Source organism: Phalacrocorax carbo, chromosome 3 (genome assembly GCF_963921805.1).
Source record: "Phalacrocorax carbo chromosome 3, bPhaCar2.1, whole genome shotgun sequence".
NCBI lineage: Eukaryota > Metazoa > Chordata > Aves > Suliformes > Phalacrocoracidae > Phalacrocorax > Phalacrocorax carbo.
In genome coordinates, this window is record NC_087515.1 from 30,487,181 (window position 1) to 30,502,624 (window position 15,444).

The 15,444-nt window shown below is 37.8% G+C and overlaps 1 protein-coding gene across 2 annotated transcripts in view; it reads right to left on the reverse strand.

Moving 5' to 3' along the window:
* TMEM63A (transmembrane protein 63A) overlaps window positions 1–15,444 on the reverse strand; it is a 32,790-nt gene that overhangs the window by 10,838 nt on the left and 6,508 nt on the right. For both annotated transcript variants that reach the window (XM_064446363.1, XM_064446362.1), the window contains 12 exons: window positions 14,032–14,069; window positions 12,710–12,852; window positions 10,138–10,189; window positions 8,889–8,997; window positions 8,428–8,498; window positions 7,885–7,965; window positions 7,073–7,196; window positions 6,581–6,714; window positions 4,180–4,317; window positions 2,646–2,799; window positions 1,782–1,888; window positions 22–108 (listed from right to left, as the gene is read on the reverse strand). In XM_064446363.1, coding sequence (XP_064302433.1) covers window positions 22–108; window positions 1,782–1,888; window positions 2,646–2,799; window positions 4,180–4,317; window positions 6,581–6,714; window positions 7,073–7,196; window positions 7,885–7,965; window positions 8,428–8,498; window positions 8,889–8,997; window positions 10,138–10,189; window positions 12,710–12,852; window positions 14,032–14,069 — 1,238 coding nt within the window. The remainder of the gene's footprint in view (window positions 1–21; window positions 109–1,781; window positions 1,889–2,645; window positions 2,800–4,179; window positions 4,318–6,580; window positions 6,715–7,072; window positions 7,197–7,884; window positions 7,966–8,427; window positions 8,499–8,888; window positions 8,998–10,137; window positions 10,190–12,709; window positions 12,853–14,031; window positions 14,070–15,444) is intronic.

A 15,444-nucleotide genomic window follows, 5' to 3' on the forward strand; every position in this document is an offset into this window, starting at 1 on the left:
TGTTACACTTTGATTCTTTACCTGGTCAGACCAAGGGAGGGCAGAATCAATACCATGAAGATCAAAAATATGTAGACTTTATGCATCATTATTCTGTTCTCTGCAGATCTACCAACACAAAAAGTCACCGAGTAAGAAACTCATTTGAAAGACACCAACACATCAAGGATCTTGCCCAGAGAATGTCAGCAGCCATCAGACTTCCAGCTTCCCCCACCATATCACATTGCTGCACAATACTTGCAAAACAAGCATCTTTGAGATATTCACTAATTTGGACCAAGCAGGCTCTCGGTATCTTCTTGGGCAAAGAAAACATTCCTGAACATTAATCCAGACTCTGCATTAGCATCACTACAGGTCTGCGCCACAAGGGGATGTGCGACAATCACAGCTGGTCTCTCATCCAACGATACTTACATCTCACAACAGCTTGTAAACAAACAGCTCTTCAAGTGTTATGCCAAGAGGGATTAGGCAGTTCATAAAAGGGCACCACTGCCAAGAAACCAGACACTTAAACAAGCTACTTGACTGTCCTTGCCAAGTGTCAAGACTTTGGAAACAACATGACACTACTAATGCTACACTCTTACTACAGTAACAGAAACATCCATCTAGTGACACGCTGTTACCAGAAAAGTGCAGCAACTGCTATAAACAATTCAGACAGTTAAAGGTGGTATCTGACAGGGCATTAAAACCACAGAGGTTTTATTATAGGATCATGTAGCCCTTGGGCACTGTGGGACATATCAGTATAACTATACTGAGGCTTGAAATCAGATCTGTGATCGCTAGTGCCTTTAGAAAATTATTTCCACTGATTGAGAAGGGCTCAAAGTTCATGTGCCTACTGCAACTACCTAAAAAAAAGTTGACGAAAAGTAGACAACTTTGATAAATAAACAGTAGATTCTGGACATGATATCTTTCAAGGGAATGGCACAAAAATATTAAGTCAAAAAAATTTGACCTTAGCATATGAAAAACAAAAAATGGCTGCAGGCATTATGAAAAGATTGAGTGAAGTCAAGTGAAGCTGGGATTCAGTGTGCAGTATCATGCTTTTATCCAACTGTAGGTAAACTAGGTATGAAATCTGATCTGCCAAACTAAGCTGTGCTGAGCTCTTCAAGTTAGCAGCACATAATCGTGCTTGACATCTCTAGAGTGCACCGGTCATATCTGAAAACCCTGCATTTACACATCTGCTGGGCCTTGGTCCCATAGGTCTTCTCAGTTCACCACTAACAATATCCACAGCAACTGAATTGTGCGCCAAGAGTTACATCCAGACCATTTTCACATAAAACAACAAAAAGATGGATGACTTTTTTTATAAGTAGCACATCAGCACTTGGAGCACTTTCTGTTGAAGTGGCATTCTGGGGTTCTGTGATGTTCTCAGCCTGGAGGGGATCCAAACCCACACCTTCCATCTTCCCAGAGAGCAAGCTAGTTATGGGATCAAAGGCATCTCCCATGCTCCTGTTCAAGCTGCACCCCCTGAGCCTGCTTATACATTTTTTTTCTGAATAAACATAAAGAGGCAGAGGGAAAAGCATAAGCAAATCATGTGGTCAGATTATACTTGCTGCATTGGTCACGAATTACTTTAGCTCCAAGGTATTGGCTATAACATTAGAAAGAGACAAGAACATGACATCCCCTGCTGTGAGAGGTCTGCAGGCTGAAGAGCTACATGAAAGATAAGCCCTTTCTCCTTTGATTTTAGTAATTCAGCTGATAAGGCCAAAACAGAGGAAAATCTTGCTTACTTTGTCCAGTGGGACTCCAGCAAAGTTGAGTAATAGACAATTGTTGGTAGTAAAGCTGAGAAGGACCAGAGCAAGAGCGTTGGGAAAAACTGACTGATGATGGGATTCTAGTGGAGGGGGAAAAAAAAAAAAAAAAAAAGTATTACAAACATTTTAATGCAGACGTGGTAGAACAGACATTGCAATATTTTGCCTTTTTCTAAATTATAGCAGGTTTGACTGTGGAAAATATATTCAGATACAGTCTTAAAATGAGCAAGCATTGGTGTGCAAGACAAAAAACGAGTAGGATTGGGAATTAAATTTCATGAGAGTGAAGTCTCACAATCAGTTTTGATGCCATTGATACTAGCTTGGGGAAGTATTTAAAATGAACATTTTGCAAGACACTTGAGCTGCAGTCAAACTAGGACTAGATATATATGCCATCCTATTTTGAATCCAATAAGCAAAATAAACTCTGATGTAAAAAGCTATGGTTTTAAAATCTGAATTCCCTCCTTCTCATCACAAAAATCAAATTACAAGTTGGACTTCAGATTCCATTTTTGGCAAAGGTTTTTGATTACAAAATTTAGAATTGCATAAATCTGGAATGCAAATTTTTACTACAAACAACTAAGACATTTATAATAATACAAAGTTTCAGGTGAAATTACTTCAGCCTACTATCAAGGAACAAAAGAGGACTAAAGACCTCATTCTGGATGTATGCTTTTTAATCAGCAGTTAAGTAAAACAATCCTGAGAATTTCAACTGAATTTAGCTTATAGACATTGTTTCATTGTCTTACTATACAATTGTCAGTTTATCAACATTTTGGTCTGATACACAGCTATATACAAACATATGGTGATACTCACATTAAGGTAGTGAATAGGTTTAGTGACATTGAACTTGTCCATGGTTGAGATGATTATGGAAGGAGTAGTAAGAAAAAAGAGCACAATAAAAAGCAGCAAATTAATGCAAGCCCATCTAAACCACCATTTCAGTCCACCCACTGAAAGATTTTTCCTGGAAAAAAAAAATAAAAAGGACATAAAAACAAGCAGTAAGCATTTGCTATTAAAAAAAAATATATATATTATGACAAGTCTTTTTCTAAACCTGGGTAAGTAACTTGGTAAATCCCTGTGCCTTCTCTTCTTGGGGGGGGGGGGGGGGGGGGGGGAGAAAAAGAACAGAAAATAAAAAAACCAACCAACCACAAATCCCCACCATCTTCGCCTCTCAGAGATGTTTAGAAAAGCTTTGTAATTGCTTCAACCCACTGAGTCTCAACGATCATTTCCTGCGTCCACAAGACAGTGCTTGAAGAAAGGAAGAAGAAATGAAGCACACATGCATGCAAGAACCCTTTCATGAAAAAGGCAGATCAAACTGACCCTACTTGGAAAGCAGCTTGCAAGAGATTTTTAATTTGTGTCTCAAAATTACGCAGCTGCCAAGAGACACAGCTAAGAATCATGGTTGTTTGCTTTATGGTTACAGATTCTGTACTTTATTCCCAACTGCAGAATTGTAGTTCTAGAGGAAACCTCTCAAATATTAGGAATAGATGGCATAGTCACCTTGAAGTCACCTTGAATTTCCTATTAAAATCATTAGGGAAAAAAGTGTACTTAAAAAATAAAAGTTACATACAGTAACTTGTGTATGTTTGTGTCCCACTTGCAGTTTTGGATTGGGTAATGGAAATGTCACAACAAATTCACTGTTATATGAACAGGGGATTATATTGACCTAATCCTAGGTTATTTGCAAAGCAATTGGAAAAACGTTTAGTCATTTTTAGCCTATAATTGTGACAGAAGGCAGCACAGGAACAGTTTAATTCAAAAAGCATTTATCTGTCTCCTGTATGCAGTGGGTAAAGTCTGGGAAATTTACTGGGTCAGTAAAAAGATGTCAGAAGACAGACCATAGTTCACAGGGTGGATCAAATTATACTCGGCATGTGGGAACTCAAAAAAAAAACCCACACGCTTGGAGAATACTCAATACTTTTTTGTAGTTCGGGGTTTTTTGTTTGTTTGTAGGTGTTCTGTGTTGGGTTTTTTTAGGGGGGTGGTGGGGTGGGGTGTGAGGGGTGTGTGCATGTGTGTGTGTTCTGGTTTCGTTTGGGTTTTGTTTGTTGGTTGGTTTGGGGTTTTTTTGTTAACAGGAACTGTAGGTACCAGAACTTTGGGGTGGCAAAACTCTAGTCAGCTTCTGAGAGGCCTCCCCACGCTCAATGAACACCAGTAATGGAAATAAATATGCATATCAGCCACATCCAAATGCTACAAGAAGTCTTAGTTTAGGGTTAAAGAAAAACACACTCAGCCACCTTCTCTTAGCCCCATTCTAAACATACATTATCATACACAAATAGATGTAAGACAGGAATCTTACCAACAAATATTCTCAGGGTAAGGAGCGTACATAACCTCCCAGTTTGATACGCACAGCTCCCTGCTGTAGGATGATGGCTGGGGTTCTCCTTTACACTTAATACTCTGACATTTGCAGGCATTGAAGTCCTTAAGGATACTGTAAGGAAGAAAAAGTCGAGGAGGATTTTTCTATATTTTTACACCTGAAAATGCTGCATATGTAATGAGAAAGACTGGGAATAGCGATAAAGGGTTTTTTTTACTTTAAATAACCAGAGACCAAGGCAGTACTTAGGCAACAATCTAATGTTATATTATGCATGACCATCATATGAACAGTTACTACCACAGGTCTCTGAGATCTGACAAATTGGAAACAAAAAGCAGCCTTGGTTCAAACTGTTCAATGCTTCTACCAACACAAACAGCAGCAGTAACTTGTATTAAAAAATATTTTAAAAATACATCAAAGCATGAGAGCATTGGAAAAAATAAGAGACAGCCAGCTCTCCAAACACCTCTTTATGTAATTACAGCTGTTTTCAAATCAAAGCAGACTAAAGAATTAGTCTGCCCTCTCATTTCATTACACCAGTATCAAAACTAGCCAAATTTTGCCTTGAGTACCAATTCTCAGAATTTTTTTATCATGCTGGTGTTCTCACAATTCAAAATATTATCCTCTTTCACCCACTCATAAAATAATCAAAATACTTAACTTCATCTTCCAATATTATGAGTTGATTAACAATGTATTTAAACATGGCCAGAATAAACACTTTCAAGGATTTCTCAAAACACAGCAACAGAAGTCCTAGGCATATATCCAGAGACAGTACAACTGTGTGTGCATTACTGTGTAAAACAAGTTCCACTCCAGATAAGGTCTATGACGCTAGCATGGAAACTGTATATATTATATTTGGAAGGGTAAACTCTAAAATTCCTGAATGTGCTTGCTTCTCAGTTGTGCTGTTAACATAAAGAAAACAAAGAACCACACACATGAACACCAAACAAACAAAAATAACCCCCCAAACCCAGATCTTTACCTTATCAGAATTCAAGTAGTGATGTCAAATTGCCAGCATCTTGCAGCAGCAAATATTTAAGAAAGTTAGTTACACTTTGACATATCAGCACTACCAGCCATACTACCGAGCACAGTGATTAACCGAGCTTCTACAACCACCGGACTCCAGTCCTGGCATCGTGTTTCTCCTATCCTATTTCAGAACTCTGTGGAGCCTACTAAGGGCACCAAATAACTTTCTGATTTGATGGTAGTCTCAGCTTCACATGTAATCTAATAGAACTTTTCAGAGAACAAAATTCCAAGCTAAACAAACTAAAATCTTCTCAGTCCTTGATAATTCAACTCAGAGATGTCAGCAGTGCAACTCAGAACATATGCCCAAGGAGAGACTATCCCATCAAAATAGGTATACAACAAATCAGCAGCTAGAGAAGGAACTTCAGTGCTTATTTCTTCTTCCAGTTTCACATCTTAAAATATTATTTCATGCTCTAGATTCTCTAAATACAGTGTGTAATGTTACAAAATTAGGAAGGGGACAGATTTCACCACACAAGCACTACTCAGTTAAAGAACAGCATGCAAAACTTCCTCCAGTACCTCAAATTCTTGCCGGGTATTCTATACCCTGGACTTCCTTGAAAAAGTGCCTGAATGACTGTGTCTCTAACATGACTTGAAGGTCAAAAGAATGCAGACAATTTAAATCAGAGAGGCTACAAAGAATAGAAAAGCATGATAGGTTACTTTTGTAATACAAATATTATTCTGCTTCCCTTTACTAACACTTGGTGTTAGTAAAAGATGTTCACAAAGTGTCAACAGAAAATGAGAGGCTACATGCACTTCTCTACAAATGACTGAGTAAAAAGTACTGAACAGCTTCTGATACTAGGCCTACGCATATATCTATAATAACGTGTATCTACCACCTATGGTCGGGTCAGTCACTGACTCTGCTTTGTTGAGATGATTAACTAGCAGCGTTATTTGCAGCCACTGGGACAGTTTGGTAATTGGACCATTTGCACAGTATAAAATTGAGAAATCAGTAACTCATATTCAAGAGCCAATTAGTAGGCCAGACGGCCTACTATTAACCTACACTGATGGACTGAATCCCACACAGAAGAGAAAGGCTCCTTATCCCAATAAATGACCACAGCCATTTAGTCCCTCAAATATTTTCTTCACTTGAAGCACAGAGGCTAAATGCACATTTATGGGAAAACTTACCAGAAAGCAAAGCAGACTAAATCCACAGGATGGTGGAGAAGAAGAAGAAAGGAAGAAGAACCAACATAAGCAAACAAGCGACACAAACAGGAGATCAGTTGTACTATTACAGTTAAAAAGTACAAACAATACAGCACACAAAACTTACTAGGTTGCCATGGATTTCTCTTGAAATGTTACAAAAGCCATTCCCAGTGGGTTATTATGAACAGCTTGTTCCTCTTTTGAATATTCTTCCATCAGTTCATTTCTAACTTTAGTATAATAATCTACAGCATCCTCCTGTTGGGAAATTGATGACTGTTACATCCAGGTACCAGATGGCAAATATCTTCACTAAAATACAGTTTACACAAACTATAGTCTCTCCTCCTTATACTACTTCCACAAATAACAAATCATGTCACAACGCAAAGACTAACAGGAAGTTTTTCTTGTATTTCAAATATTGCACTAAGATTACATTTTAAAAGTTTTGGGGAATTCCTTTTCTGTACAAAGCAAGAACATGAAGGATGAGCTATCTGCAATAAATTAATAATGAATTTTCTGAAGCTCAAGCAGATGTCACACTAAAGCTATTCTTTAATCTTCTAACAGTCTACCTAGCCATAACTAAAAATGAACACAAATCTCTTACCCTCTCACACCCTCTCATTTCACAACAGCAGAACTGACCACATGGCTTAGGGTTGATTTGGACCCGCTTGCCATACTTCTGATGCAGGTGTTCATAGTAAGTCACGCTTTTTTCTGCCTGTTTTCTGGACAGAAAAATACATTCATAACATTTTGCAAGAAAACAGCACCAACATCAAGCTTAAGAAGAATATAATCCCCAAGACAAAAAAGTTAAAAAAGTTACATTGAGGACCGATAACAAATCAATCGGTCACCAAAGATATTAATATATCTTATTTCGGCTACTTTGTATAATTTATTTTCAAATCTGCAATAGCGTTATACACCCTACACTTGCAGTGAGGTTCCACAAAAAACCCTAATGTATGGCCCAGAAGATAACACTTTCCTCCTGTGACCAGCACCTCTGGCCAAAGAAGCAGGATCCCAGAGCTACTAATTAAATAGTTGGGTTTTCCACTTTGTACTGCCTGACAATAATTAAATACATACATACATATATAAACAAATAACCAGCAAGTCACAGAATGCTAGGGGTTGGAGTGGACCTCTGGAGATCATCTTGTCCAACCCCCCTGCTTGAGCCAAAGCTTAGCTTATGCAACACACAACATATCACACCTACAAGAAACAGGCTGTGCCCCACAACTCACCTTAAAACACAGATTAATCTAACTGAAGTCCAGAACTTCAAAAACAAAATTATCTTCTAGTATGTGCAAACTTAGTACTACTGGTATATGTTGATTAAGGACTGGCAAAGGATCCATAAAATTATGCTAAACTCAGGTAGATTACAAAAACGAGTACCTTTTTTTGAAGAGATGAATAAGTTTGGCTACATCATAACACAACTGGACCTCCAGTACAGTGCAAGTTGGGTAGGCAGCACTGAAAAGGAAGCAGTACTTGAGAACAATAAGAACAGAAAGTACAATGAGAAGCTGTTTCAAAGAGCATCACTGATGTCTACCTGACATCTCAATCACTCATTTCATTTCTGATGAGGTATCAGAGTGGAGACTTCCAGAAAGACAGTTACTGAAAATTACTTTAATGTGAGGTGTGCAGCATTTTTCCCAAGTAAAGGCCATGTGGGAGCATGAATGGAAAGTGTGAACACAAAGCCACTTTCTTAGATTCTAATTTTAAGATCAGCTAACTAACTTTATTGAAATATAATCTTTTCTCAATTCTGTCTGGGGAATAAGTTATGCTTTTAGAAGACGGATATAATAATATGAATTTTAAACAGTGCAAAATTCAAAACACATTTCTGCTTGGGCAGGTAAAACTACTAGGACAATTTTAAATCTCCTGTTCCTAATGATACTACTCAAGCATGGAACTTACGTGAAATGGCCTTGTACTGCCTCTTCTTTTGCATTTTTCGGAAGACCAGTTATAAACAACGTGCACTTAACCTGCAAAGGAAAATGCAACTGCAATTTCAAGAAACCACATCACGAAAGAGAAAACAAGAATATGAGGAAGGCAGTGACACAGGACAAGTAGCTACGTTGTAGAGGGGGAAAAAAGGCAGGAAATTTTACTATTGATGGGAACTGCATCTATTCAAGATAGCACCACGTTCAATGTCGATATTGGTAATAGGTTTCACTAAAACGTCACAAACTCCTCCCCAAGCCCCTTCTCTCCATCCATGTTCACGATTCACTCAGTAGAGCTTTGCTTTCACGGAATTTCTTCTCACGTCAAATTCTAGCAAACAGGAGGCATCTTAGCAATTTGGTTTTTTAGCATTATCCACCTGCAAACATGATGTTTTTTTTCATCCCAGTACAGAAACTTACTATGTTTTCTTCTTTATATGTGACATACTTCATGTGATGCCTCATGAAGCCAACGGTCAGAATCAGGTAAACAACAGCAAAAACCGTGTGCAGCCAAAGAAGATTATTACTGTTGGACAAAATGTTATGAATATGAGAAACAGGAAGAACTAATTGTCCAACTGATAGAAGTAGCCATTCAAAATGCTAAGCAGATGAGAACCTCTCACTGAACACAAAACAAGAAGGAAAAAAAAAAGGTAGTTACTGATAATCAGTCACCCCTATGCAGATGCCTTGGACAGCCATTAGGGTTACTTGCTTATCATAAAATTCTATGGGTAACAGACCTACAAAGAAAACACATATTCTATGACATGGACATTTTTAGGAAGCAGTTGGCTTGCGCCTTCTCATTCAGATGACCAATAGCACACACCATGCTATTTGCCAAACTTTTTTTACTGGCCTTATTAGTTACCGTGCTGAGTGCATAACTGAGCTCTCCTCGAACACGATCCTTACTCAAATTGAAAACAGCCTAATAGAGGGCATAAGTTCTGCTTCTCTGACAGCTCCTTCCCCAAAGCTTACAGAAGTTCTGTTCTGTGAACAGTTCTTCAGTTCTGTGAAGAGCATTAGTAATTACATTTCACCTAAAATACAGGAACCTATTTTACAAATAAAAATCCCCACTAGTTACTAGGATGCATAACACAGTTTAAAAAAAACAACCAAAGTGCATGGGCAGAAACTCTACTGGATGTAGTAGCACGGATAGATATGCATTGATCAAGTAATAAAACAGATGAAACTGCACAGCTTAGCATCTCTGTTTTCCCTCTTTTACAGAATTTTAATTGTGATCTCAGATAGGAAAGATATGCACACGCATAAATCTGATGTAAGAGAATTTAAATCATCCGAGTTACACGTTCTAGTAAAGCTGTCAGCTTTATTTTCCTTCTGAAATATGGTTTCTTTTAATGTGGAGATTTCCGAAAACAAAATCACTAGATGTGCAGTCATTAGCCAAAAGAAACATGTGGTGTAAGAAGTAAGAGCTGAGACAGTAGAAGCCAACTCTCCAGATTTCTTATCAGCACTGTAACTGCATAGCCTGAGGTAGAACATATCCCAGTTTCAGTTGATGAAGCGTGAATAAGTAATTCCTACCCCATGAGCCATGCTGCAAGCATCAATTCATGTGTTTGGAGATTATGACAGGAAACAGACATAAGCATAAGAGTACTCTGCAAGATTTACTTACCCAGTTCCTAAGTTTACTATAGTTGTTCTTCCAAAACTATAGGGATCTTTATCTAGGAAGAACAAAACCAAGTAGCATAATTAACTGGTGCAACATGCAAACTATCAGAAAGTCATCTTTTACTCTCTTTTTTTAAAAATGTTGATATACTTTCTTTTCATGCTGAGCATGCTCATTGTTAAAAAGATTTAGAATGATAATCAACGTGGGTTTACACTGCATTTTAAAGTTGAAAAAAACAAACAAACAAAACACAAAAAACAACCCACAAGCCAGGATTACACCACATTCAACCCATCAAGAGAAATAATAGATTCCTTTAAAAATCTGAATACTAGGTCTTTGCAGCAGTTCCCTTTCTCCCTCCAATCTCCCTTCACATCCATTAACAGCATTGTTTAGAGATTTGAACATATTTCCTTCATACTTTTATTCCACCTTCACTGATTTCTTATCTCAGTTTTTTAAACTGCCTTAATCCAGTGTTGACAAAACAGTACTGATAATCTTACTAAGGTCAAAAATGAGAAAGTTGCTATGACATTGTTTCTCTGGACTATCAAGTATTTTAAAAAATGCTAATGCAAGTGAGTGAAAATTGAATACATGTTCAAAGGAAAAAGAGCTAAGTGTATCTGGAAAGCTAAACAATCTTCTAGCATAGACTGTTAAACCACATTGCAAGTTAAGCCATCACAACAGGAAGAACTGCAAATGCACAAAATCAACATATGGTGGAAGGGGAGGAGGAAGGAGAGAGACACTAAAACTTCATATTTGTTTTTCAGCTGTATTTCCTAGCACCACAAAAATTAATGCAGGAAAACAGAAGCTGTATTTTCCTGCTTTAAAAGGCCAGCCATACTGTTGCCATTTAAATTAACAGAGAGCATCTATTGGTATCCAAGATACTCTAACTTTTACCAAATTGTAGTTAGAGAAGGACAGTGCACACAAATGGATGAGTATTACAAAAATCCATTTTGGTATAAATATACAGGTAGTAACTACACCCGAAGAGGGAACTATGTTCTGTAAGTTCTTTGAAGGCACCAGCATCTCTCTCTCTACTTCATGAAGGAAGTGAAGACAGCAACTAGGGCACCAGTTGTGTTGGGTTTGATTCTGTAGAACTAGGGATGCTGGCTGAGGACACAGAGATGGAAAGCAAGGAAGAAGTGACTGTGAAGTGACAAAGGGTCCTTTGATAGAACAAGAAAATAAATGCAAAGAAGAAAAAAAGAACAGCAATGGTCTTTAAGAAAGCAGATATTAATATAAACGGAGAATTGCTAAGAAAGAGCTCATAAAAGGGAAGTCAGAGATGGGAGTTCCACAAAGAAGCAACACTAAAGGCACAGGTACGATATTTCCCATTACAGATGAGGGTTAAGTCACAAGGCTCTCTAAAACTGAAAACAAAAACTATGCCTCATTATTAAAGACAGTTGAAGAGAATAAATTATAGGGACAAAGATCAGCGCGGCCAGTACACAAAATAAGATGCAATTGCTGTGGTATAGGCACAAACAAAACAAAACACAAGCAAATGCTCTGCTTGAGAGCTCCTGGGAAAACCAAATGAATTATTGCCTTTTTTTACATCACTATTCACCAAGATGATCAACAGTGAAGAACTCAGTAAACATGATCTTGACAAGACTGATACAAAGCCAGGTATAAAATGGGCTTATAAGGGCTCATTATCAAAAACTGAAGACTGTTTAAACAGGATATAACAGAATTCTGGCCACCAGTACTCTCATTAGCAACCTGAATGGCAGACTAGAGGACACACTTACTGTATTTCTTGAGTGTGAGACAATAATGGTAGGTGTCACACTGGCAGACATAATCAGGACTAGACTGCAAGAAACATTAAATAATTCTTTGTCTAGCCAGCACTGTCAAAGTGCGAGAAGATTTATCCAGTTTGGAGCCACGAACCAAGACAGAAAGGAACAATGGGAGAAGTCTAGCTAGATTAAAAAATAAAAATCAGAGGATGGCTGATGATTTTATGGTCGGCCAAATGGAAAACACTTCTTATTAATCACTGAATTAACTGGTCTGGTTTATCAAAAAAAGAGGAAAAAGCACAGATGGACAGGTAATACTCAAGCAGCTAAAAGAATATTGCAAAGAGGAAAAGAATAATCTGTTCTCCCCAGTGATCTCAAATTGCAACAGAAGAGATTGAGACTGCATGCTAGAAAAAGATTTCTCAACTGTGAAGACAGTTTCCATTGGCAATCACAACCAATAAAAATCACAAAGAGCACCTAGATAAACACTGGTTAAGACAGCGTAGGTCAAGTTAATTCTGCCTTGAGCCTTCTAGGTCTAGCCATCTACGTCTGCATGTAGTCTGCCATCTTGTTTCTGACAACAGTTTTTGCCAGATGTTTAAAGAACCCTCTACTCTCATACAAATTTAACACAAAATGACACACACATCAGACTGGGGCAGGGGGGGAATACCCTACAAAGTTTACCAAAATAAAAAAATTCCAAAAATTTTTGCAGTGATGTAAACCACAAAATCTTCTCAGAATACACAAAAAATTCTTACCAAGTAGATTACCCGATAGGTTGACAGGCAATATGACACACACAGACAAAATGCTGACAGCAATCAACAAACAGATGATGTGACGCTGGAAGGCAAGGTAATGTATTGCATCTTCACCACATCTCTCATGAATCTCATCATCGCTGCATCATAGACAGAAAAGCACATGGTCAGTCTACTTAATATCCTTGGGGCTTTGCGGGGTGGGGGTGGGCAGTTTGAACAGACACTAATTTCTCAGTCTATCCAGTGACATCTCCATCAATCCCTATCCGTTTGCAACATGGTTGTGTTCTTTCATACATAAATACAAGTTCCAAAAATGTCTTTTTCTTGTGCAGTATCAACATACAAAAACTAACATGAGGGAATTTAAGATGGAAACAAGTAATCTGAAAAGCAAATATAAATCCAAGTTCTTTCAGTCTACAAGAGGACAAAGTAATTTGCTGTGACCTCCTGCTTTATGACAGTCACAAGGTGTTAAGCCTAGCTCTCAAACTAAGATCACACTGTGACAGTGTTCACTCATCTCCATAAAGACTCCCCATGAGGAAAATGACAATAGAATCACTTTACTCTTATGACATCCAGTTAACAGAATATATTAACAGGCTTTGGAAGGAACTCTCATCACGTATCCTTTGTCAGCAGGACAGACCATTATAATAGGAGTTTTTGGAAAGGGAAGGAACTGAACTAGCAAAAATGGAGAAAGACAGGCTCAATCCCCACCCTTTTTTTTGTTTCAACATACCCAAGCTAGCAAATGATTTTTTAAAAGTCATGATTTACTAAGCCCCAAGAGATATAAAGAACAAACACCACAGGTCTAACTAACGCTCAGTTGCCAGGAAACAGTGGGATGAGCTTTTCCTAGTTACTCAATTCCAGCCCCAACTAAACCACCAGTTCTCCACAGAAATCCTTGCAGGAAAACCCTGTTTCCAGCCCAGGGCCCTACTGGCTTCAAAGAGGGGAACACCCACACAGTACTCTTTGAAGGGTAAGAGCCTAGAGCCTAGTTATTAGCTCAGGATCCATATAAATGCCATAGATTCACTTTGCTTCACACACTGTCTCAAGATCAGGAAGTCCCTGAGCTGCCAGCAGAAGGATGACTGTGTCCTGAAGAAGTATTCCCATAAGCTGACCCTGTTTTCATATTCGTTTTCCATCCCACCAGAGGCACCTGTATCACTATTTGTATTACATTCTATCTCCTTGAGGGAAAACTAAAATTTTTTTTACTGCAAACCCCCTTTTTAATTAAAAAAGAGCAAAGCAAACCACAGGTCATTATTTCCATTTTGTATACTTACTGCATCCGAAAAGCAGCTGTCATCCAAGAACAAAACCCCTGTAAATAAAAAAGCAAGTTTTTTTAAGAGCTATCATACAAAAAATATAGTCTCTAATCCGTAAGATTAAGACAAGTGTTTCCATTAAGCCAACCTCTTAGCTAAAAAGCTGGCAGTTTATTGGTCTGAAATCATCATTTAGAAACATACAGAAAAATACCACATACTCCACATACTGTTTACAAGGTACCTCATATGTCTGTCTTCAAGGAGTATTTAAGGGTTTTTTAATTACTTGGGCTTCTTAAATCTCCAATGAACAGAAGTAAAAATGAGGCTTCTAAGGAATTTTTTTTAAAGGATTGTTTTAAAGCAGAAAAGGTTATTATTTTTTCTAAAACCATTTCCAGAGATTCTCCAATTTCATGGACAAATTCCATGAGAGTCTAATACAAGCTAATCAGTTGAACGGTAGTTAGAAACAACGCTGTGATCACATTAACAGAAAGGCTTCTTGTATAGGTTTACAAATCCTCCTATGAAACTGTACAGCAGAGATCATGCCTCACTGAATGTTCCAGTATGGTTCAAAAAAATCTTGTCTCTTGAAAGGCCTCCTCTTTCAAGTGAATAGTATGAAGCTAGAGAGGCACAATTTTATTCAACAGTTTCAATGATAAAGCTGCTTTAGGGTTTTTAAAAAAAGATGAAGAAAACTACACAAATAGCAGAGCAATCGTGATCAAAAACCAGTATGCTTTTCATGCTCACACAATTATTTAGTTGCAAGGCTAGATAGTAAGTTGATACATTTAGAAAATGTTAAACTGTAGGCTGCCACCATTGGACAACTCTCACATGATTCATTCTGAAGCTGCAACACAAAATGAGAGAGATGTGTGAATTCAAAGACTCTAGAAGGACCGTGAATGGGACCAATTAAAAGTCTGGCCAGAAAATTGCCTTCCACTCCAAACCACTTTCAACACTAAGAACACATGGAATCATTACCAGCCTCATACTTGCATCCAGTTTTCTCATATTCATGAGGAAGACAATGTACTGTAAAGACCAACTAAGTATTATTTGCAACATGCGCATAGTGTAACTTTTAAAACTGTTATTTAAGCACAAATTATTTAGCAGTCTGTCTTCTTCCCTGGCTCCCCTTTGAAACTCTAACACATAGTCCCCCTCTTAATGAAAAAAAAAAGTCACTTCAAAAAAACAAGACACAAGATAATGGTTTGTGATATGGCAATAGTTTGTCAGGAAACGGAGAGAGGTTATGTATGGTTCTATAAAAACATAGTACACAATGCATTACTAATTTTTGCATATAGATGGCCTTCCAGTTTAATGACTGGTTCACTGGGCTAGGTGGAATAGCAAATTACAACAGATTCCATCCCATTACATTAAAAAAAAAAATAT